At 43.9% G+C, this 20,944-nt stretch overlaps 4 protein-coding genes and 1 pseudogene across 8 annotated transcripts; 4 read left to right on the top strand and 1 right to left on the bottom strand.

The window, feature by feature from the left end:
- The first annotated feature begins 581 nt into the window (after positions 1–581).
- LOC108100790 lies at positions 582–2,854 on the top strand (annotated as a pseudogene).
- A 1,822-nt stretch (positions 2,855–4,676) lies between these two features.
- On the top strand, positions 4,677–6,956 carry LOC108100791 (annulin-like). Its single transcript, XM_017204833.2, has 2 exons — positions 4,677–6,611; positions 6,807–6,956. Exons 1-2 carry the CDS (start codon positions 4,677–4,679, stop codon positions 6,954–6,956), a joined length of 2,085 nt encoding a protein of 694 aa, XP_017060322.2.
- Positions 6,957–7,032: 76 nt separating this feature from the next.
- On the bottom strand, positions 7,033–8,976 carry LOC108100841 (inactive pancreatic lipase-related protein 1). 2 transcript variants are annotated; one of them, XM_017204914.2, is made up of 4 exons: positions 8,843–8,976; positions 8,195–8,357; positions 7,380–8,011; positions 7,033–7,316 (listed from the first exon to the last, which is right to left on the bottom strand). In XM_017204914.2, the coding sequence occupies exons 1-4, from the start codon at positions 8,886–8,888 to the stop codon at positions 7,084–7,086; spliced, it is 1,074 nt and encodes a 357-aa protein (XP_017060403.1). In that variant the 5' UTR covers positions 8,889–8,976; the 3' UTR covers positions 7,033–7,083. The 2 variants fall into 2 exon arrangements, with proteins under 2 accessions (XP_017060403.1, XP_017060404.1); XM_017204915.2 differs by lacking the exon at positions 8,843–8,976 and adding an exon at positions 8,419–8,570.
- Positions 8,977–9,606: 630 nt separating this feature from the next.
- Positions 9,607–10,270, top strand: LOC108100836 (barrier-to-autointegration factor). The gene is made up of 2 exons (XM_017204907.2): positions 9,607–9,838; positions 9,928–10,270. Exons 1-2 carry the CDS (start codon positions 9,713–9,715, stop codon positions 10,072–10,074), a joined length of 273 nt encoding a protein of 90 aa, XP_017060396.1. The 5' UTR covers positions 9,607–9,712; the 3' UTR covers positions 10,075–10,270.
- An 854-nt stretch (positions 10,271–11,124) lies between these two features.
- Positions 11,125–20,796, top strand: LOC108100868 (striatin-3). Of its 4 annotated transcripts, none has more exons than XM_017204955.2 (5): positions 11,125–11,256; positions 12,436–13,021; positions 16,516–16,993; positions 17,075–17,269; positions 17,855–20,796. In XM_017204955.2, exons 2-5 carry the CDS (start codon positions 12,629–12,631, stop codon positions 18,964–18,966), a joined length of 2,178 nt encoding a protein of 725 aa, XP_017060444.1. In that variant the 5' UTR covers positions 11,125–11,256; positions 12,436–12,628; the 3' UTR covers positions 18,967–20,796. The 4 variants fall into 4 exon arrangements, with proteins under 4 accessions (XP_017060444.1, XP_017060441.1, XP_017060443.1 ...); XM_017204952.2 differs by having other exon boundaries at positions 17,051–17,269; XM_017204954.2 differs by lacking the exon at positions 11,125–11,256 and adding an exon at positions 11,292–11,703 and having other exon boundaries at positions 17,051–17,269.
- Positions 20,797–20,944: the final 148 nt, after the last annotated feature.

Below are 20,944 nucleotides of genomic sequence, written 5' to 3'. Positions count from 1 at the left end.
ACATCCTCCTAATCAAAATATTGTAAAATAGAATTATCAAATGTTTATTTCCTTTATTACTCAAGACGATGTTATTGAAAAAAATATTAGGACTAAGATATTTTTTTTTAATTTCTCTTGAGTACTATAAAAGTCAACTTTTTCAAAATACATTATTCATAAAGCCATGAATAACTAAATACATATTTTGAATAAAAAGGAGGCATTCGGTTCTTTCAACATAAGTTGAGTTAAAAACTTTGTGGTGTACGCATCTTAAATCAGTTCTACATTTAATTTCCACATTGTGTTGGTCCTAACTACTATTTAATACACTTCTTGCCAAACTGAAATTAGTTTATCAAAGATATAAATGACAGGAAGGTGTGATCTGCGCAACTGGCTGCACCGATTGTGGCCAAATGAGAATCCGTTTCTTAGCAGCCGACCTCCAGGAGAAGGTAAACACCGAAAGGATAAGCCACGAAATGCTTTGTTAAAACTATATAAACTATTTTATAAACCATATATATACATATATATATAATAAATAAATAAAATTAAATAACGCAGGTGCGGCTCGTTCGGTTGTGCTGAGCACTATGAAAGTAGACCTCTGCCTTGAAGACAACCATTTTCAACACCACACAAGTTTCTACTCGTCGGCTGCCCAAAAAGCCCTGGTTGTGAGGAGGGGACAGCCCTTTAGACTGAAGATGCATTTCAACCGGGACTTCAGCCCCAGCAAGGATGCGATCAGCTTTATTCTCAGCGTGGCCGATGACCCCAACCCGACTCCTGGTCATGGAACTCTTAACGCCCTGGTTCCCAAAAATGGAGTAGAAAATCTTGGAGACTTTCTGGAGTGGGGCGCTTGCATCGAATCGCACGAAGGTCAAACGCTCTCAGTGCTCATAAAACCTCCTTCCACTTGTCCTGTGGCCGAATGGAAGTTGGAGATCGACACGAAGACCGAGGGTTATGGATCAAGAAGTTACTCCCTGCCCATGCCCATCTATGTGCTATTTAACCCTTATTGTCCCGATGATCAGGTCTTCCTGGAGGATCACGACCAGCGAAAGGAGTACGTGAAGAATGACACCACTCTAATATACAACGGGACCTACAACAGCATGATTGCTTCGGGCTGGAAACTCGGATAGTTCGAGCGTGATGTACTGGAGTGTAGCTTAAAGATTTTGGGAACTGTAGGCGGGCTTTCCCCAGCCTTCCGAGCTGATCCCATATTAGTGGCTCGCACCTTGTCCGCTGCGATCAACTCGAATGATGACCGTGGCATTCTAGTGGGCAATTGGAAAGAGATTATCAGGGATGGTGTGAAACCTTCCAAATGGACCGGATCAGCGGAGATTATTCAGCAGTTCTACAAGTCCAAGGAGCCAGTGAGATATGGGCAGTGTTGGGTTTTTGGCGGTGTCCTAGCCACCATGGCCAGGAGTCTGGGAATACCGACTAGGATCATCACATGCTTCAACTCCGCACATGATGGCGATGGTTCTGTGACCATAGATCTCTTCTACGACTCGAATGGCAAGGAAAAAAAGGGTCATGATTCCAGTTGGAACTTTCATGTGTGGAACGAATGTTGGATGAAGCGACCAGACCTGGGAGTAGGTCAGCACGGCTCCTACGATGGCTGGCAGGTTGTGGATGCCACTCCTCAGGCGGAGTCCGGAGGTAAAAGTCGACTGGGTCCCGGTCCTGTTTTGGCCGTGAAATATGGTGAACTCCAAAAACCCTATGATATCGGATATATCTTCGCTGAGGTAAACGCAGATATGGTCCATTGGCGCCACAATGGAAGCGGCCACCCGTTAAAGCTCATCCGAACAGATACCCAATACGTTGGCAAAAACATCAGCACTAAGGCAGTGCTGAAATTTGAACGAGAAGACGTCACCGATAACTACAAATTTGCAGAGCGCTCTAAGGAAGAAAGGAACACTTTGGCCAAGGTGCTAAAACCACTGAACAATTCATTTAGTAGGATTCATTTAAATAGTCATTTTAATGAAGTAGAGTTCGACCTGCAACTTGAAGACGACATTAATATCGGAGAGAACTTTGAAGTGGTGCTGAGGGTAATCAACAAAAGTGAGACTAAGACGCACTTTGCTGAAGGTGTCATCTTATCCCAAGCCGTCAAATACACTGGAAAAGACGGAGAGAAGGTCAAGGATATGAAATTTAAACGGGAACTGAAGCCCCAGAGCACCGATTACGTTCGCTTGGAGGTCCTCTTTAAGGAGTACTTCGAAAAGCTGTCCTCGAAGGGCGCTCTACGCATTACCGCAGTGGGCACAGTTAAGGACACCGACTACGACTACTCCATTCGGGACGTTTTCCATGTCAAAAAGCCGACTATTCAATTTCAATTGGGCGAAGCTGATCTTGTGGTCCAGAAGATGATAAAAGTGACCATGACTTTGCAGAACCCACTGCCCATTCCCCTGCACAAAGGTGTTTTCACAATGGAGGGACCGGGCATCGCACAGCCTTTGAGATTAAATGTAAGTTTCACTGATTAAAGCTGTAAAATTAGTAATATTATTAGTACAAAGCAATTGCGTTTTTATTGGAGAAGTAAGTAACACTAAATAGGTTAACACTTTACGTTTGGTAGAAGAAAAGAACCCAACTGTTGCGATCATCTATAAAATCCCATTTAAGCACAGATGATAATATTGTATCTTTGTTTTAACAGATCGCCGCGGTTCCAGTAGGCGGCACTGCGTCAGCATCCTTCGATTACACCCCACCCTATGCGGGACACGTCGCCATGGTAGCCAAGTTCAACTCCTACGAGCTAAGCGATGTGGATGGCTTCAAGGATTACACAGTTGCGAACTTGTAAGCCAATAAAGACGCTGCATGCCTCGCAGTATCAACACTTCCAACGCGTTATCCTTTGCATTAAATAAATTGTATTTTTGAATAATAAATATGACTTAAATAATTAAAGAAAACGAAAAAATTAGTTACTCAAGATGTCATCGATTCCCAGGGCACAGCTAGGTTTCTTGGCCGATTTTACAAAAAATATTCCTCGGGCATCCCGTGGGACAGGATCACCCATTAGGATTTTGCCACCCGTGCAGTTCTTTCCCTTAAGTTCGTCTAATCCCGAGCAGGGAACACCATAAAAGCCCTTGGAAGAGTTTATGGACTCTGCGTAGTATTCGTAGGAACGTCCATGGCTGCAACCAGCAGAAAATTCAAAATAAATTTCGGGCGTCAGAATTTGTATTTTATACGGACACGTCGCAATGGTCACCAATTTCTCCTGCAAGGAGCTGGACGATGTGGATGGCTACAAGGATTTTATAGTTGCTCAGTGTTAGGATGCTGCCCAACAGAAACCTCCATTATCCGAAATAACAGCATTCACAATACTCTTTCTTTTATATTTCAATATTTGTCTTATAAAGGAAATGATTAATAAATATTATTTTAGTCAGCTGAATCAGTTGGTGTGTATGCTTATATAGTATATAGTATTGTATATTTGTTAGTAACTGCCTTTTTATGTTTCAGCATGTGACCAGAAGTAAGATAAGTTTATAGATAGAGTTTTTAAAATTTAAGGCTTACTATTTCTACCGAGATGGGGAAATGGTTAATCGGCGGCAGGTCAGACAACGTCCTTACTAGTTAAGCTTAAAAGGCTTAACCCGGATATCGGTTTGGATTTGGTGGGCAAGGCTATTCGCTTGCATATTACCAGACCTGGTAGACTTTTCTGTATTTCCGAGTTTTGATATTGCGATCTTGATTTTCTTGCACTGTGCAATTGATTTAACTTGACCTAATCGCATTTACGCACTCTAGTTTAATAGTCGCACTCCAAATGTTCCCTGTCCAATTTTACAAACCTCTGTTAAACATGGGCCACCCTGCTGTTTTTCTCCTTTCAGCTTACGAATTCGGGTCCAAGGTCAACAGAAGTACCGTTGATTCATGGCACTTCCTCTTCGTGCGGAAATCACATCCGCATTGGCTCTTAGGGTTTTTTTGAAAAAAACAACAAAGCGTCAGTACATCCTCATAATCATAATCATAATATTCTAAAAATAAAATTATCAAATGTTTATTTCCTTTATTACTCAAGACCATGTTATTAAAAAAACTATTGGGACTAAGATAATTTTCTTTTAAATTCACTTTAAATTATCTTGAGTTCTTTAAAATTCTAATTGTTCAAAGAAAAAACATTATTCATAAAGTGATGAATAACTAAATATTTTGAATAAAAAGGGGTCGATCGGTTCTTTCAACATAAGTTGAGTTCAATCCTTTGTGCTGTTCGCATCTTAAAGCAGTTCAATTAGGAGTATTCTTTTTTAGTGCAGATCTCGCTAGCTCAATATTTAATATTCAATTTAAATTACTTATATACAATACATAAAGTGTGTCTTAGAGCAAAATTTTTTCCAAATTAAATTAAATTTTTAAAAGATAAAAATGTCGAGAGGGTATGCTCTGCCCAGTTGGCTGCAACGATTGCGGCCAAATGAGAATCCATTTCTTAGCAGCCGACCTACAGGAGAAGGTAAACACTCAAAGGATAAGTCACTAAATGAAATATATTATTATAAATTTTATAGTTTAAACTATATATATATAAATTAATTAAATGAAACATCGCAGGTGGGACTCATTTGGTTGTGCTGAGCACTATGAAAGTGGATCCCTGCCTTGAAGACAACCAGTTACAACACCACACAAGTTTTTTCTACTCGGCGGCTGCCCAAGAAGCCCTGGTTGTGAGGAGGGGACAGCCCTTTAAGCTAAAGATGCATTTCAACCGGGACTTCAGCCCCAGCAAGGATGCAGTCAGCTTCATTCTCAGCGTAGCCGATGACCCCAACCCGACTCCTGGCCACGGAACACTCAACGCTCTGGTTCCCAAATACGGAATAGAAGATCTTGGAGACCCTTCCGAGTGGAGTGCTGGCATCGAATCGCAAGAGAGTCAAACGCTCTCAGTGCTCATAAAACCTCCTTCCACTTGTCCTGTGGCCGAATGGAAGTTGGAAATAGACACGAAGACAAATGAATATGGATCGAGGAGCTACTCCCTGCCAATGCCCATCTATGTGCTATTCAACCCTTATTGTCCCAATGACCAGGTCTTCCTAGGGGACCACGACCAGCGAAAGGAGTACGTGAAGAACGACACCACTCTAATATACAGAGGGTCCTACAACAGCATAACTGCAGCGGGCTGGAAACTCGGACAGTTCGAGCGCGATGTGCTGGAGTGCAGCTTGAAGATCCTGGGAACTGTTGGAGAGCTTTCCCCAGCCTTCCGAGGTGATCCCGTATTAGTGGCTCGCACCTTGTCCGCTGTGGTCAACTCTAATGATGACCGTGGCACCCTGGCTGGAAAATGGGATTCAAATTACACGGATGGAGTTTCACCCTTAAAATGGACCGGATCAGCGGAGATTATTCAGCAGTTCTACAAGTCCAAAAGGCCAGTGAGATATGGCCAGTGTTGGGTTTACGGAGGTGTCCTAGCCACCATGGCCAGAAGTCTGGGAATACCGACCAGGATCATCACATGCTTTAACTCCGCACATGATTCCGATGGCTCTGTGACCGTTGACCTCTTCTTTGACTCGAAAGGCGAGAAAATAAAAGTTAATGATGATTCCTATTGGAACTTTCATGTGTGGAACGAATGTTGGATGAAGCGACCGGACTTGGGAGTGGGTAAGCACGGCTCCTACGATGGCTGGCAGGTTGTGGATGCCACTCCTCAGGTGGAGTCCGGAGGTAAAAGTCGACTGGGTCCCGGTCCTGTTTTGGCCGTGAAATACGGAGAACTCCAAAAACCCTATGATATCGGATATATCTTCGCTGAGGTGAACGCAGATATGGTCCATTGGCGCCACAATGGAAGCGGCCACCCGTTAAAGCTCATCCGAACAGATACCCAATACGTTGGCAAAAACATCAGCACCAAGGCAGTGCTAAAATTTGAAAGAGAAGACGTCACCGATAACTATAAATTTGCAGAGCGCTCTAAGGAAGAAAGGAGCACTTTGGCCAAGGTGCTAAAACAACTAAACAATTCATTAAGTAGATTTCATCTAAATAGCAATTTTAATGAAGTTGAGTTCGATCTGCAACTTGAAGACGACATTAACATGGGAGAGAACTTTAAAGTGGTGTTGAGGGTAACCAACAAAAGTTGGACTAACACTCACGTGGCTGAAGGTAGCATCGTATGCCAAGCCGTCAAATACACTGGAAAGGACGGAGAGGTGGTCAAGGCTATGAAATCGAATCTGGAACTGAAGCCTCAGAGCACCGATTACATTTCCATGGAGGTCCGCTTTAAGGAGTACTTCGAAAAGCTGTCCTCGAAGGGCGCTCTACGCATTACCGCAGTGGGCACAGTTAAGGACACCGACTACGACTACTCCACTCGGGACGTTTTCAATGTCAAAAAGCCGACTATTCAATTTCGATTGGGCGAGGCTGATCTTGTGGTCCAGAAGATGATAAAAGTGACCATGACTTTGCAGAACCCACTGCCCATTCCCCTGCACAAAGGTGTTTTCACAATGGAGGGACCGGGCATCGCACAGCCTTTGAGATTAAATGTAAGTTTCACTGATTAAAGCTGTAAAATTAGTAAGTAATATTATTACTACTAAGCAATTGGGTTTTTATTAGAGAATTAAGCCCCGCCTAATGGGCTAACACTTTACGTCTGGTTGAAGAAAAGAACCCTACTGTTGAAATGAACCCTATCCCATTTAAGCACAGACAATAATATTGTATCTTTGTTTTTACAGATCGCCGCTGTTCCAGTGGGCGGCACTGCGTCTGCATCCTTTAATTACACTCCGCCCTATGCGGGTCACGTCGCCATGGTAGCCAAGTTCAACTCCTACGAGCTGAACGATGTGGATGGCTACAAGGATTACACAGTTGCAAACTTGTAAGCCAATAAAGACGCTATAATCGAGTAACAACAATTCCAACGCGTTATCCTTTGTATTAAATACGTTGTGTTTGTGAGTTGTACATGAATAATAAATATGATTTTAATAATTAAAGAAAACGACGAAATTAGTTGCTCAAGATATCATCGATTCCCAGGGCGTAGCTAGGTTTGTTGGCCGTTTTTACAAAAAATATTCCTCGAGCGTCCCGTGGAACAGGATCACCCATTAGGATTTTGCCACCCGTGCAGTTCTTTCCCTTAAGTTCGTCCAATCCGGAGCAGGGAACACCATAAAAGCCCTTGGGAGAGTTTATGGACTCTGCGTAATATTCGTAGGAACGTCCATGGCTGCAACCAGCTGAAAATTCAAAATAAATTTCGGGCGTCAGAATTTGTATTTTAAAACTATCTACGTACTCACTGAAAATCTGCGAAAGCTCCTTGCAGCCAGGTTGTGGTGGTCCCCCGCCATTTGGATAGAAGTCCACCATACCAATGGGTTTTCGGAACCCCAGATAGCCGGCGCAACTATGAATTACGTCCACAAAGTTGGCATCCGTGTCGTCCAGGTGATTCTCGGGTCCAATGCAATCCTCGAATGCAGGTCGAGCCGGGTCCAAGCCAGTGATTCGATTGACCCTGTACTTTGTGTATGACCCGGCATAGCCCATTATGTGTGCTCCCAGACTGTGGCCGATGAGGTGGATCCTCTGTGGATCCGCATCCTTCTCCTCCACCAGGAGGTCAATCAGCTTGGCAACCGCCCTACCCACTTGCACCGTGTATCGTGCCGGGGTCAGGTAGTAAATATTATCCGCCTGATCCTTCCAGTTGATGGCGAACACGTTCACCTGACCACGTTCAATGTAGGCTCCGCGAATCGACTGGATCGAGTTGCTCATGGTGCTGGACTTCCAACCGTGGACCAGAATTTTTGTGTCCAATTCCGGGTTGAACTTTTCGGCCATCTCCTGCCAAGTGTCTCGCTTGTGGCGTTGCGGGAACTCAAAATCGTTGTCATCTATCCAGAAGTCGGCACTGGAACTCGAGTCGCTGCAGGAAAATACAAAAATTAACTGGATAAGTGAAAGTGTGAAAGGTTTAAGGGTTGATAACAATTTAACATTTTAATACAAAACATTCAATCCAATAAGTACTATGTTGTTAAAATCGATTATATGATATGCATGCCACATGTATTCATCTTACTAACAACATTAAATACTCTCGACTTACCTTCCATAAAGTTCGAATTTGATGAGCTGGGGCAGATTTATACGGTTCTCGGGCGGCGGTTCCACCAGATAGGCCACTTCGGGCTTACCCTGTCCATTGGGCATATAGATCCAGGTCTTGTTGTAGTCCTCCTGGTTTAGGGCCACCTCCCCGCGAATGCCGACTAAGAGAGAGCAAAAGAAGTGCGTTAATGAATTGCCTGGTCTGATTTAAAACCTCTTTACAGAGCAGAAGAACGGGTCGCACCACCTGGGCGAGGGCCGCAAACCCAGTGATGAGCCACTGGACCACCACAAAGGTGGTGGAGACCTCGTTGCGACAAGGATTAATCACATTGCAGATGCAGGCCAGCGCATTTGAGGACATCTTGACCAGCTAACCGTCGAACGCCAACTGATCAGACACCGGACTCCAAAGATGACCCAAGGCCCAAGATCAGAGCTCCCAACTCCCAGAGCCAAGCTTATTAAGGCGGCTGACGCATTAGTAATCCTCGAAACCGGTTCCGACCCAGCAATTAATTCTTGGCCTGGAGCGCTTTAATTACTCAGCATCAATGCGATGTGTGCGCGAGCGAGTGAATCTCGGTCAGCGGCGATGTCGATGGAGACAAAGCCCAATTTATATAACAGATTTCCCGTAACTCACCCAAACAATTAAGGGCTAAGCCCCAGAGCCAGCAAAGCGCCAACATCTTTGCCGCAAATTAAACTTCACTGTGTCACGGTACTCGAGAGTGCGGATTTTATAGCGAGTGAGCCGTCGGGCATTGATAAGCTAGAACAGGGCCAGGTGTCAATCAAGACTGGAGTTTCGGACGGACTGCTACCCAGGTTGAAGCCTCGGTCGGAAGGGTCTTATCGCCCATGCTCAGTGGGATGTCCAAAGCGCTCCCCTGTTTAATTGGGTTAAGCCTAGTTGTTTGATGCATACAAAGCACAGGTGCATTGCCCCACCACAGCAAAGTAGCACAAAATATTTTATAAAATTGATAAAATAAAAAAAATAATAATACATAATAGTCGTCTATATGATGAAGAGTCTTGTAAAGGTGAGGAGGTTTAAGGTGTTTTTTTAAAGGTCATGTTTTTAAAATGTTACCGTTACTTCTGGAGTAAGGGACCTACTGTACTAGCTGAAAGTATTAAACGGGCCAAAGGAAGCTCTTCCGACCATAAAATATAGCCATTCTTGATCAGGACGAAACGATCTAAGTCTGTCTGTCCGTTGGTTATATATAAAATTTAAAACGTTATAGCTTGTAAAAATACTTAACATTGTCTACTTGTAGAAAACATCACGTATATGATATAGCGGTGTTACCCGCCTTAGCAGAGTTTTCCACCCACATATCGAATAAAGTTTGCGTTGCCAGACATTGCATGTACTATCCAGTAAACATTAAATTAGTTCCATCTCTACTGGTGCGTCATTTTAGAAACGCCGCGAATATTTTGCCGTTGAGGATCATTTTCTGTTGTAATTTCACTGCGCGCCACCCAAACATACGCATCTAAAATGTCGGGAACTTCGCAGAAACACAGGAACTTTGTGGCGGAGCCGATGGGCAACAAATCGGTGACGGAATTGGCCGGAATCGGAGAAACTCTTGGAGGACGCTTGACGGAAGCTGGATTCGACAAGGTACGTGTTTTATTGCAATGACGCCATGTGCGCAAATAAACAATGCCAGGTGTTTACAATTTGTAATCTTATCTAAATCTAACCCGCAGGCCTACATCGTTTTGGGACAGTACCTAGTGCTAAAGAAGGACGAGGAGCTCTTCAAGGACTGGATGAAGGAAGTGTGCCACGCGAGTTCCAAACAGGCCTCCGATTGTTACAACTGTCTGAACGACTGGTGTGAGGAGTTCTTGTAAGAGGAGTCACGAGGGATACGTGTGCTTCTAAAGAGAATCTTCGAAAGACAATGGCAAATCAACTAAATGCTCAGTTGAGCAAAGTGGCGCATATCGAGCTAAGCATTTGCGGTGTTCATGTCTATAACCCTATTAGTATGTAGTTAAGATGTATTTTTAATGTCTAACCGAACTAAATGTACAGTCATTCAAAGGATATTGCGTTTGTTTTGGGAAATTTTTTTAACGTATTTTGGGTAAAGATTTTTGTTAACCAGCAGTAAAAAAAATGCCCATGAAAAAGGCATTCCTTTGAATGAATTTCGAGACTTCCCCCAAATAAAAAAGCATTCAAGTCTGTAGCTAACTTAACTCGTTAAAAATCGGTTCGCATGGATTGCGTCTATAATAACTCTGGGCAGAGTCGCTGAGACTGAGATCTTTTAGAACGGAGTCCCCCCAATGCCCGCTGTCCGACAACATTTTAAATCGATAATTATCAACGACTCACAACACTCAAAACTTCTAAAAATTTTTGTAAGCAAACGTAAACAAACAAAAAAAACTTAGAATAAACTCAACTGACTAAATATTTAAAAACGGTGGCCATTCAGCCTTAGTTGCACCATTTGATCGACCCCGTCAATACCCATGTTCGGCATATGCAGCCGCTAGGAGGCTTTTTTAAAATAGACTTATCTCAGATATTGCTCACAGGAATTGCTAATCCAATGAGTCCCAAGCCTCTCTCCTAAGTGGACTTAACAACTTTAATGCCATTTAAAAGAAACTCAGAATCAAACCATATAAATTTCAAAATTGCCAGGTCACTTCACCAAAAGATGTAAGCCACATAAAATCACCTTACTTCGAGCTATCGATAGTTTGCCCAACCTTTCATAGGTTCCAAGCTCAACAATCTTAAATTATATCTTGATTTGTTTTGACTTTGCTTAAGGATAAATTAGACAAGATGTGGATTATCCGGTCCCATAAGCGTTTCTATTAATATCGATAGGAAATCCGTGGTATTTTCCACCGAAAGTGATGGTATATCTCAGTGCAATCTTCATTGCGCGTTGGTATTTTTCAACAGTCCAAATACGGTCACTAGACTAGAATTACGCGTGAAAAGAAAACCAATGAAAATTAAGAGGAAAATTGCGAAATACAGCCAAGCGGTGCAATAATAAAAAGCGCAAAGTAAGCGACACATAAGGCCCTTTGTTTACGCGGCCCACAGTCTGAAAACAACACACGCTAAATTCAACAAAGTGAAATTAACTCGGCTTTGGCGTATGCGTACACATGTGTGTGTGTTTTTCTTTGTATATAGACTCGTAGAACGAGACGGCCATATACGACCGCCGACGGGACGGCAGGTGCGCGAGTGCGAGCGAGAGGAATGTTGTGCGGTCTACAGCTCTGTGTGTTATTTCAGAGTTCCAGGCCAAACATTCTGATGTGCGGCCGAATCGAATCGACTTTTTGTGTGCATCGCCCAGCATTCTCTTTAATTAATTAGTAATTGCAAAACGGGCGCAATTATGCACCAAATTATGGAATTATAATCTCTCGTATTTGCGCTCTCTCCTTCTTCTGCCTCCCATTCGTGTTCGCCTGCACACAAAACGGTGAATCGTTTGAAAGGTAGCAACAACGTTTCCTTGGAAAAAGCTGTAAATAGTAAACAAAATTGTCAAGTTAACGAAAAGAAGCTATCAAAAGGTTCGAGTGCGTTGGCATCGGCTGCCCAGGAAGGGGAAAGCGAATTTCTGGTTACCAGAAGAATTAAATGAACTGCTAGAAGAAGTTATAAAATTAAAAAAAAAAGAAGAGAATTAAGAACCCCACTGAAATCCCCGCCGTGTACGTGTGTGTGTGCCATTCAAATTTCCCTGCGAATGGGTGAGTGTGTGTGTGCGTGCGCGAGTGTGTGCGTCAGTTTATTTTTCCTACCAATATTTGCCATTGGAAAGTATGGTATATAACCGTAACACCAGCTTTTAGTGCTAAAATCTGCATTTTGATCGTTACATCAGCTGTTTCACGGCTTTTCGTGCTACTATTAAGGCTTTCCCAATGCCGTCGTCAACATTAAAGAGTAAAGAGAGCGGGTCGCGTGTACCGTAAAGAGAGTTGCAGCGAGAATGAGTTGGAGAGAGAGCGCGGTGGGGGCGGGGGCGGTTCCGGTGCGAGAGAACGTAGTAGAAGTAGTACATGGCGAAGGTGCGAGCGAGAGGGAGGCAGCCAGTGAGAGAGGGTCCTGCGACTGCCCCCCTCCTCCCCTCCCTTTTACGGAAAATTCAATGACCTCATTTGTCTCATGTACGGAACTTTGCTTGCTTTTCTTTTCTAAACCAAAAAAAACACAACTAAAAGGACCAACCGTAAGACCAGCGAGCAAACAAGTTCGAGAGAGCCACGAAAACAAAGGACTTTGCACTGGGCACCCAACGGCAGACAGCTGGCAATCGACGATAAGCAGGATTAGCTGGAATACACAGGATCACGGATCAGGAGCAGCTATCGAACACCCAGCAGACAGCACAGCCACTGAGAGCGACGTGAACCAATGGGCACCAACTCGGGAGCCACCGCTGGCATCAACAACAAGCCGGTTGGCGGTGCGGCAGGAGCCGGCGTCCTTGGCGGAGGCGGAGTGGGCGGTGCCAACTCCTCGATCGGCGGCGTCCTGTCGAACAGCTTGGGCGGCGGCGGCAGTGGCGGTCTGAGCATCAGCGGCCTGAACGCTGGTGGACAGAACGCCAATGTTGGCGGCCTTGTCGGCGGAGGCGGAATGGGTGGCGAGGACGGCGGCAACGGGATGGTCGGCGGAGGACCCAACAACCAACAGGCCACTACGCCCCAGTACACAATACCGGGCATCTTGCACTTTATCCAGCACGAATGGTCGCGCTTCGAGCTGGAGAGATCACAGTGGGATGTGGACAGGGCCGAGCTGCAGGTGAGTTTTCGTCCAATTGGTTAAATACTTTGGGTAGCCACTTTTTTTTTGACAGAAATTGTATTTGTGTCGTCCTTTAAAAAGATTTTATCAAAAAATGAAATATATGATTTCTATAAGCTCAAATGTTTCAGATTTTTTTCAATATTGTTTTGCTTCAGCTTTCCTTTTTGCACCAAGAAAATGAGTCATAAATTATTCATATTTCTACTTAGAGTATTCATTCATAACGCGTTGAATTCGTTAGTTAATTTAATTTGCAGAAGAATATATGTTTACGCTTTTAAAGAAAATAATATTGAAAAAAACCGTAAAATGAGTATTTGCTAGATGAGAAATGAATTTATTTTTACTGCATTCAATGATTGATGAGTCACATTTTCATATTCCATACATAATAAGGGTTTCAAAAAAGACTCTATAAATAGAATATAAATACTCCAATTTAAACTTAAATGGTGGAGTGTCATGCTTACCTTATTTCCCTCTGCCAAGCTATGTACATAAAAAACAGCGCTAGAACAAAAGCAATTTGGCAAGCACGTTTTATAAGGCCACCGAGGGGTTAAAAGGTCCTTGTTTATCGATGGCGGGAGCTCACTTTCCATTTCAATGATTTTTCGAGGCGCTAATGCATGAACATGCAAGGAAAACAGGCGAGAGGAGCGGGCGAAGGAGGAGGAGCCATCCATCGAGTTGGCTGTCTGCATGCGAGCGAATCGAGTTGAGCAATTGCTGTAATCGAATTTATGCTCTGTTTGTCGCAGACGGCAAACGATTCCCCAAAAAGCCTTTGGCCCCGAAAATAAATATTGAAGCCCCGGGGAGGCTGATTTTATCTCATCACGGGCATGCAGAAGATTCCCTCCTTCGACGTCAGTGTCAATGTCTACCCACGCCCTATAGCTTTCACCTGTCAAGCGGGCAGATAACGACCGGTATCGATAACGCGGCACCCATCCATCCCCTCCGAACAATCCGTTACGGTCTAAATGCAACGTGACATTCAAATCTCTCTGCTCCCTGCTTTACATCGCGTGGAAAATGGCAACAAAAACAAAAAACGAGTTAACAACGCACATTTGTCGCAGCGATTTATGAACCTGTTCGCCTTGTTTGGCGTTTTGGCCAAAACGAACCTGGTTCGGGTGGGCAGAGGCGACGCCATCTTAGCTGCGTCTGCTCCACCACCAGTCGTGGAACCGTTCCCTGCCAGCATCTATTTATATTTCCATCCCCACCGCACATCTCTTTGTGTGTCAGTGTCGACCGCTGTGAATACAACGTCCTTGTCGCACTGAATCTCAGTTCCCCCGCTCCCCGCACAAATGCATCCACTTCCACTTCCTACTCGGCCGGCTTTTCCTGCTGTCGCGTCTGTCGGGTAATTAACTCGCACAGTGGGCGGAACATATTTGTTTATCTGTCATCAAGGATAAAAGAGCTTGTTTACTTTACCAACAGTCTTACTTTAAGGGACCAGTTTGAAAATATCCAGTGTGGTAATCTTTGTATACCAGTGATTTGCAAATTTGTTAGACCCATCTGTTTATTTAAAACTTAGACTTCTAATATATAATATATATTTTTATATACCAAACAAGCATATTAGCAAATTAGACCATCTTTAAAAACACTACCATAAATGGTTATTTTTAGTTTGGTAGGAATACTCCAATTATAAAAGTATGTTCAATATTTATATATTATAGCAAGCACTGTGTGCAGGAATGACGCGACAGTTGCTAATACATTTTCAATCATTTCGCCATCGCAATTGTGTGCGAATGCATTTACAGATTAGAGAAACCAACGCCGCTGGCACTTGTCATATTAATAATTCTATTTATACGCCCATGTGTAGAATATAGGCATTTCCCTAACGTATTATGCAATGAATATTTCCAAGCCCCCTCGTCTCCTTTTGGTTACCAAACAAACGTTTCTTAGAATTTTAAATCAAAGATCTTTAGGCTTCTTTAGGGCAATTAAGTTACAAATGCGCATTTGTCATGGAATTCGTAATTTCTAATTGCGCGGTCTATCCGCAATCCAAAACTAGTTGCATGTCGCGAGGCGATTTGTGAAGAGTCTGATTAAAAGGCGTTGGCGTGTGTGTACACCTGGCCCTTTGGGCTCCGTCGCCCATCTACTTCGAATATCCGGAATATTAGCGCTGCTTTTAATTAGCCAGCTTAAGGAGCCAAACGAAATGCCATTGAGCGGTAATTTAAATGCACAACATGTTTCCATTAACACAGCAACAGCAACAGCAGCAACACAAAGAGCTTCTATCCCGCTCGCACTCCCTGCTTTTTGTTTTTGTTGCTATTAGCATGGGCAAATTGTTATTGTTGCTAGTTCTGGTTCTGCGCTCTCGACTCATTCCACAAGCATGCGTTTGCTTTCTACAATTGCGGGAAGAGTAATAGGACCCCTCAGGCAATTGCGCTGAGGCTTCAGATTTTATGGTTTGTGATTAGGTAATCTGGGGTTTATAATAAAATAAAATAAAAGTATTGCGGTATGCATACATTTTTATTACAGCAAACATTTCATAAACTTTTTATAAAAATTTAAAGAACTATTTAAATGACAAGAGGTATATTTATTGATTATTTGGTTCAAAACAACTAGAGGCCAAATCGACATTTTGCGTTTATCAAAATCGTGTGAAATGCGAAATTCTCGCACATATTTGTGGATATATTACTATTCGCCTAATATACATATAATATATCAATAAACAGGCATAAAACTATTCCGGTGACCTCAGATGTAAAAGCGTGGGTGCCGCCCACCTCCCCTCTATTGTTTCTTTTTATTTTTTTTTTTTTTGTAGGGGGCGTCATCATAGTTGTGGCTGGAAAAGGGAGCCATCGAGGAAAGGAAAAGCAAAAGTTTCATTCCTTTATACACCTTGCAGCACCACCGCAACTATGTGTGTCAGGTGCAGTTCGTGCCCCTTTTCGGATCAGTTTTTTCCTCCCAAATGCCCAGCGAATTGCGCAGTCATAACTACTGCACTCTGTTGCTACGCTTGTTGAATGAACACGGAATGGGTGGAGACATGATGAGGCAAAGGAGGATGGGATGGGGGGTGTTATGGAAAAAGTTTCGTACATTGCAGTTTTTACGCATTTCGCTTAATTGAATCGACAGCGAGCTTAGATGCCGGTTGGGTTTTATTACACGTATTAGTTAAATCATTTCACAGTGGTCACTGACGCTTAAAAACTTTCTCTTTTATTAGTTTGAGTCATTCATGTTTTTATTTAATTTATTTGTATTCTTTATTAAACATAGATGCAGATTTTTAAATATTACCTAAATGAATAACATCATCACCTTTATAACTGTCACTACACGACTTAGGGAATTGTTATTTTATTTGTTTTGATAAGACAAACCGTTTCTTATCAATCTTGTTGGTCCACTTAAAGTAAATCAATTACACACTTGAACTAATTTAATACATTTTTCTATCCTTTTAGGCTCGCATTGCCATGCTTCTCGGGGAGCGAAAGTGCTTAGAAAGCCTCAAATCGGATCTGACGCGCCGCATCAAGATGCTGGAGTACGCCCTGCGCCAGGAGCGGGCCAAGTTCTACCGATTAAAGTACGGCACCGATCCGCCGCAGCTGAACGAGTTCAAGCCGTCGAACGAGGACGCCGGACTGGCCGGGGAGGTGGCCACCGACTCGGAGGTGCCCTACAGCAGTGTATCGAACACCACGTGGCGGCAGGGGCGCCAGATGCTGCGCCAGTATCTGGCCGAGATCGGCTACACAGACAACATCATCGATGTGCGCTCGAATCGGGTGCGCTCGATCCTCGGGCTGAACAACAATGCAGAGCACGACGGCAGCGGCGGGGGACTGGGCGGCGGACTTGGCAGCGGAACCGGCGGCGAGAACCTCAGCCCGAACATCAACGGAAACGAGAGCAACAAGCGCGCCTCGGAGACGGAAGGTAGGTGATTGTATTACGACCCCCTGTTGGGAGATTTGAATAATTTGCTCACATCAGGCCGTCATACTCCCGCTAAAAAAGTGCAACAATCGATCGATGAAATAATCGTGGACACCGAGGCGGCTGTGATGGCGAACTTTGAGTTCCTGGGCGCCACCGAGATGTCCGACGACGACGAGATATCCGACGACCTCGATATGGTGGCCACCGACAATGACGACACGGACGTAAAGATGGCCAAGCGCGCCAAGTCTGGCAAGGACATGCTCACCGAGGGTAGGTCCTGCTCCTGATTCTTCCCTGTTTCACCCGCAGCCTGCTACCTTCAGCCCTCTTCCCGCATGGGCCCGCCTCGCCTTTATGTTCGCCAAATCGTAGCGATAACGATAACGAAACGAATTCGGTTTTAGTAGCCCCCCGCTCCTGTTTACCCCTTGTAGTAATCCAACCTATTTCATGGCTGGCTTCTTGTCTTACGATTTTTGTTTCTGCTTATGTTTCTTTGGCAACTTTATCTTCTACGCTCGTAGATCTAGAGGCCGATGTGGGAGAGCAGCTATTGAACGATATGAATCTCATGACCGAAGGTGCTTTTCAACAGATCTATCACGCTTTTGCCTAAAATGAACCACAAACACCACTCAACCCTCAAGGAAGTTTATTCAGTCTTAGAAACCATATGGAATATTTAACTTTTTAATAAATAAATAACAATTTTATCTAGATTTCAAAGTAAATGATTACTTAATAATGAAATCTACAAAACATTCCCTCTGGTTATAAAGTCTGGTACTTCTTGAGGCGTTGCAAACTGCAATGAGATGTGAATAATACTTACAGCATTTGTTAATCTTCCCACAGAGGTGGACGGCTCGTTGGGACTGGGCGAGCTGGCCCAACTGACAGTGAATAACGAATCTGATGGGGCCTACGATGCAAACTCCAAGGACGGAACTGGCGGCAGTGCCGGCGGTGCTGGATACCGCAAGACCTGGAATGCCAAGTACACGCTTCGCTCGCACTTTGACGGAGTGCGCTCACTGATTTTCCACCCGGAGGAACCGGTACTGATCACCGCCTCCGAGGATCACACACTGAAGCTGTGGAATCTGCAGAAGACCGTGCAGGCCAAGAAGTCGGCCAGCTTGGATGTGGAGCCGCTGTATACGTTCCGGGCCCACACGGGTCCCGTTCTGTGCCTGGGCATGTCATCCAGCGGGGAGACGTGCTATTCGGGCGGCCTGGACGGCAACATCGAGTGCTGGCAGTTGCCGTCGCCGAACATTGATCCGTACGACTGCTACGATCCGAATGTGCACTCCGGAACGCTCGAGGGGCATACGGACGCCGTGTGGGGCCTTACCACCATGCAGAGCAACATTGTGTCGTGCTCGGCGGACGGGACGGTCAAGCTGTGGTCGCCCTACAATAAGGAGCCGCTGCTGCGCACCTACACGGCCTCCGAGGCAGAGGGTGCGCCTTCCTCCGTTGACTTTGTGCGCAACGAAGTGGACCACATCGTGGTGGCCTACAACAGTGCCCACTGCATCGTGTACGACACGGAGACGGGCAAGCAGGTCGTGCGACTGGAGGCGGCACAGGAGATGTCCGGCAACACGGGGAAGTTCATCAACAAGGTGGTGTCGCACCCGACGCTCCCCATCACGATCACTGCGCACGAGGACCGCCACATCCGCTTCTGGGACAACACATCCGGCACTCTGGTGCACTCGATGGTGGCGCATTTGGAGCCGGTCACCTCGCTGGCCGTCGATGCCCATGGGCTGTATTTGCTGTCCGGCTCGCACGACTGCTCGATACGGCTGTGGAATCTGGACAATAAGACGTGCGTGCAGGAGATCACGGCGCACCGCAAGAAATTCGACGAGAGCATATTCGATGTGGCCTTCCATGCCACAAAACCGTACATCGCCAGTGCCGGGGCAGATGGCCTCGCCAAGGTGTTTGTCTAAGAGAGTGTCGTCCACCACCAACACCCTGGCCGCGTCGGATCGAACGAATTCAGAATTCGGAATCCAGAGTGCAAATTGCAGATGCAGAATCCACAGCCAGCAGCTCACAGCAAAGCGATTACGAGTTCGAGTTAAATAATTATACATACATTATAAATATACTATACATTTAAATCTAATTATACTTCAACCGAGAACAACAACCAATTATGCATACAATAATAAGGAAAGAAACCACAAACAAAACAACAACAAAAAACCAATTGCTATAAAGTAAAACAAAAAAAAAATAATAAATTCAAAATGAGAAACGGCATTTCGAGTAGAGCAACAGAGTCAAGTAACAGACGAAAGTCGCGTAATCTAGGAAAGTAATTCTAAAGCAATGCATAGTACGGCATATAACCACACATAAGTGCAACACATAAACATTATGTATTTGTTAAAAATAACACCGTAGCAGTGAAAGAGTTTGATCTTGCTGTGGATCCCCCGCAAAATGGATGGGGATCAACTCAACATTGATACTCTTTTAGGTTCTAGTTTCAAAGGCACTTGCACAGCGATTGTTTGATAAAGAGTAGCCTATAAAGCAGTCCGACATCCTGTACATTTTATATACATACACAACCACATACATATATATATATATATATACCTATTATATGCCCATGGCAAAACTTGACAATGGATCGTAGGCTGGACACGTTGATAGGCACACTCGCTGTGCAAGTGCTTGGACACGTTTCCTTCCCTGCAGGGCCTTAAAGTGCGTCCTGGAGCCAGAGGAAAGTGTGATAAAACATTTACGTAACGATGTAGACGATCAAATTCTGTAGTCTAAGCAAGGCATATACATATAACCAACCATATAACCCGACCCCATATTAGCGAAAGAGCGAGAACAAGTTGTAAATTAACATTAATTAGAGGACAGTCGAGGTGAGACTAGGATGAAGTGAAGGCGGGTTTATTTATGTAGCAAACCCAAAAACGCAGCCACAAAAAAAAAAAACAGAAAACGGGATGTAAAACGAAAACCTTAAAAATTAGTACGTGCAGAATGCTTCTATTATTTCTATTGTCATTTCTAAGGGAGTACGCAATGCTTGATGAATCACGACCATGTGCAGATGAGATATAAATAATAATTGCAGGCGAGCTATAAACCGTATGCTAAGCTATTTATTTAATTTATGCATAGTATTAAACGAATGAAACAAACAAACAAATGTTGGCGCCAATCGCTGATCCAATGGATTTCGTAGTTGAATATAAATTAGATTCGCTTACCCATGGATGCGTACTCGTAATTTTAATCAAACAAAGCTACGTTGAATGATCAGATTTAGATATGTGACTTGAACGTGAACGCCGAGCAACTCAATATTAGTTTTAGTATTACCAATTATTATTATTATTACGTGAAGCCTTTCACCGACACTCTCCACACACACACTTACACCCGAAACTTGATATTCGAAACCGATGAATCAAAATCAAAAACGAAACCGATTGCGATCTGTGTACACCAAGTAAATCCTCTATTATTTTAATTACGTATTTTAATTTACGCCTTAGTTGTTACAATCAAGAACCCGAATCACCTTCTGGATCCTCCAGTGATCCAAAAAGTTGATGAGCCGATGACGATGATCACGATGGTAATAATAATTGATGTGGTTGACCAGCATGTTGGCCACTCACAGTTATATAGCAGATTTATACATTTACTATATACATAAATCTATTGATTTCTAATTTTAACTGTAAATTTTTGATTTTTTATTACCGTGTATTTTTATTTAAAATAAAGTTTTACAAAATGAAGCCGTGTGACTTGCCTCTGCCTTTTGAATTCCCAGATTTCCTGAGCAGAAACCATTCAATTGATGAAAACGTTGTAGACCAGCTGGCTCTCGTTTGCAACGGTGGCAAAGATCAATATAACAAGTTCAGAATAAAAACCAAACACCAA

Source organism: Drosophila ficusphila, unplaced genomic scaffold (assembly GCF_018152265.1).
Source record: "Drosophila ficusphila isolate 14025-0441.05 unplaced genomic scaffold, ASM1815226v1 contig_855, whole genome shotgun sequence".
In the NCBI taxonomy this organism is placed as follows: domain Eukaryota; kingdom Metazoa; phylum Arthropoda; class Insecta; order Diptera; family Drosophilidae; genus Drosophila; species Drosophila ficusphila.
This window is presented reverse-complemented; position numbering and strand designations above follow the sequence as displayed.

Excerpts from the sequence above, each read along its gene's own strand:
- LOC108100836 (XM_017204907.2), top strand. The coding sequence starts at position 9,713 with ATGTCGGGAACTTCGCAGAAACACAGGAACTTTGTGGCGGAGCCGATG. Across the intron at positions 9,839-9,927 it reads CGGAAGCTGGATTCGACAAG|GCCTACATCGTTTTGGGACA; the intron begins GTACGTGTTTTA and ends TCTAACCCGCAG.
- LOC108100841 (XM_017204915.2), bottom strand. The coding sequence starts at position 8,560 with ATGTCCTCAAATGCGCTGGCCTGCATCTGCAATGTGATTAATCCTTGT. Across the intron at positions 8,012-8,194 it reads AAATTCGAACTTTATGGAAG|CGACTCGAGTTCCAGTGCCG; the intron begins GTAAGTCGAGAG and ends ATTTTCCTGCAG. Across the intron at positions 7,317-7,379 it reads GGAGCTTTCGCAGATTTTCA|CTGGTTGCAGCCATGGACGT; the intron begins GTGAGTACGTAG and ends TTGAATTTTCAG.
- LOC108100791 (XM_017204833.2), top strand. The coding sequence starts at position 4,677 with ATGAAAGTGGATCCCTGCCTTGAAGACAACCAGTTACAACACCACACA. Across the intron at positions 6,612-6,806 it reads CACAGCCTTTGAGATTAAAT|ATCGCCGCTGTTCCAGTGGG; the intron begins GTAAGTTTCACT and ends TTGTTTTTACAG.
- LOC108100868 (XM_017204952.2), top strand. The coding sequence starts at position 12,629 with ATGGGCACCAACTCGGGAGCCACCGCTGGCATCAACAACAAGCCGGTT. Across the intron at positions 13,022-16,515 it reads TGGACAGGGCCGAGCTGCAG|GCTCGCATTGCCATGCTTCT; the intron begins GTGAGTTTTCGT and ends CTATCCTTTTAG. Across the intron at positions 17,270-17,854 it reads CAAGGACATGCTCACCGAGG|AGGTGGACGGCTCGTTGGGA; the intron begins GTAGGTCCTGCT and ends ATCTTCCCACAG.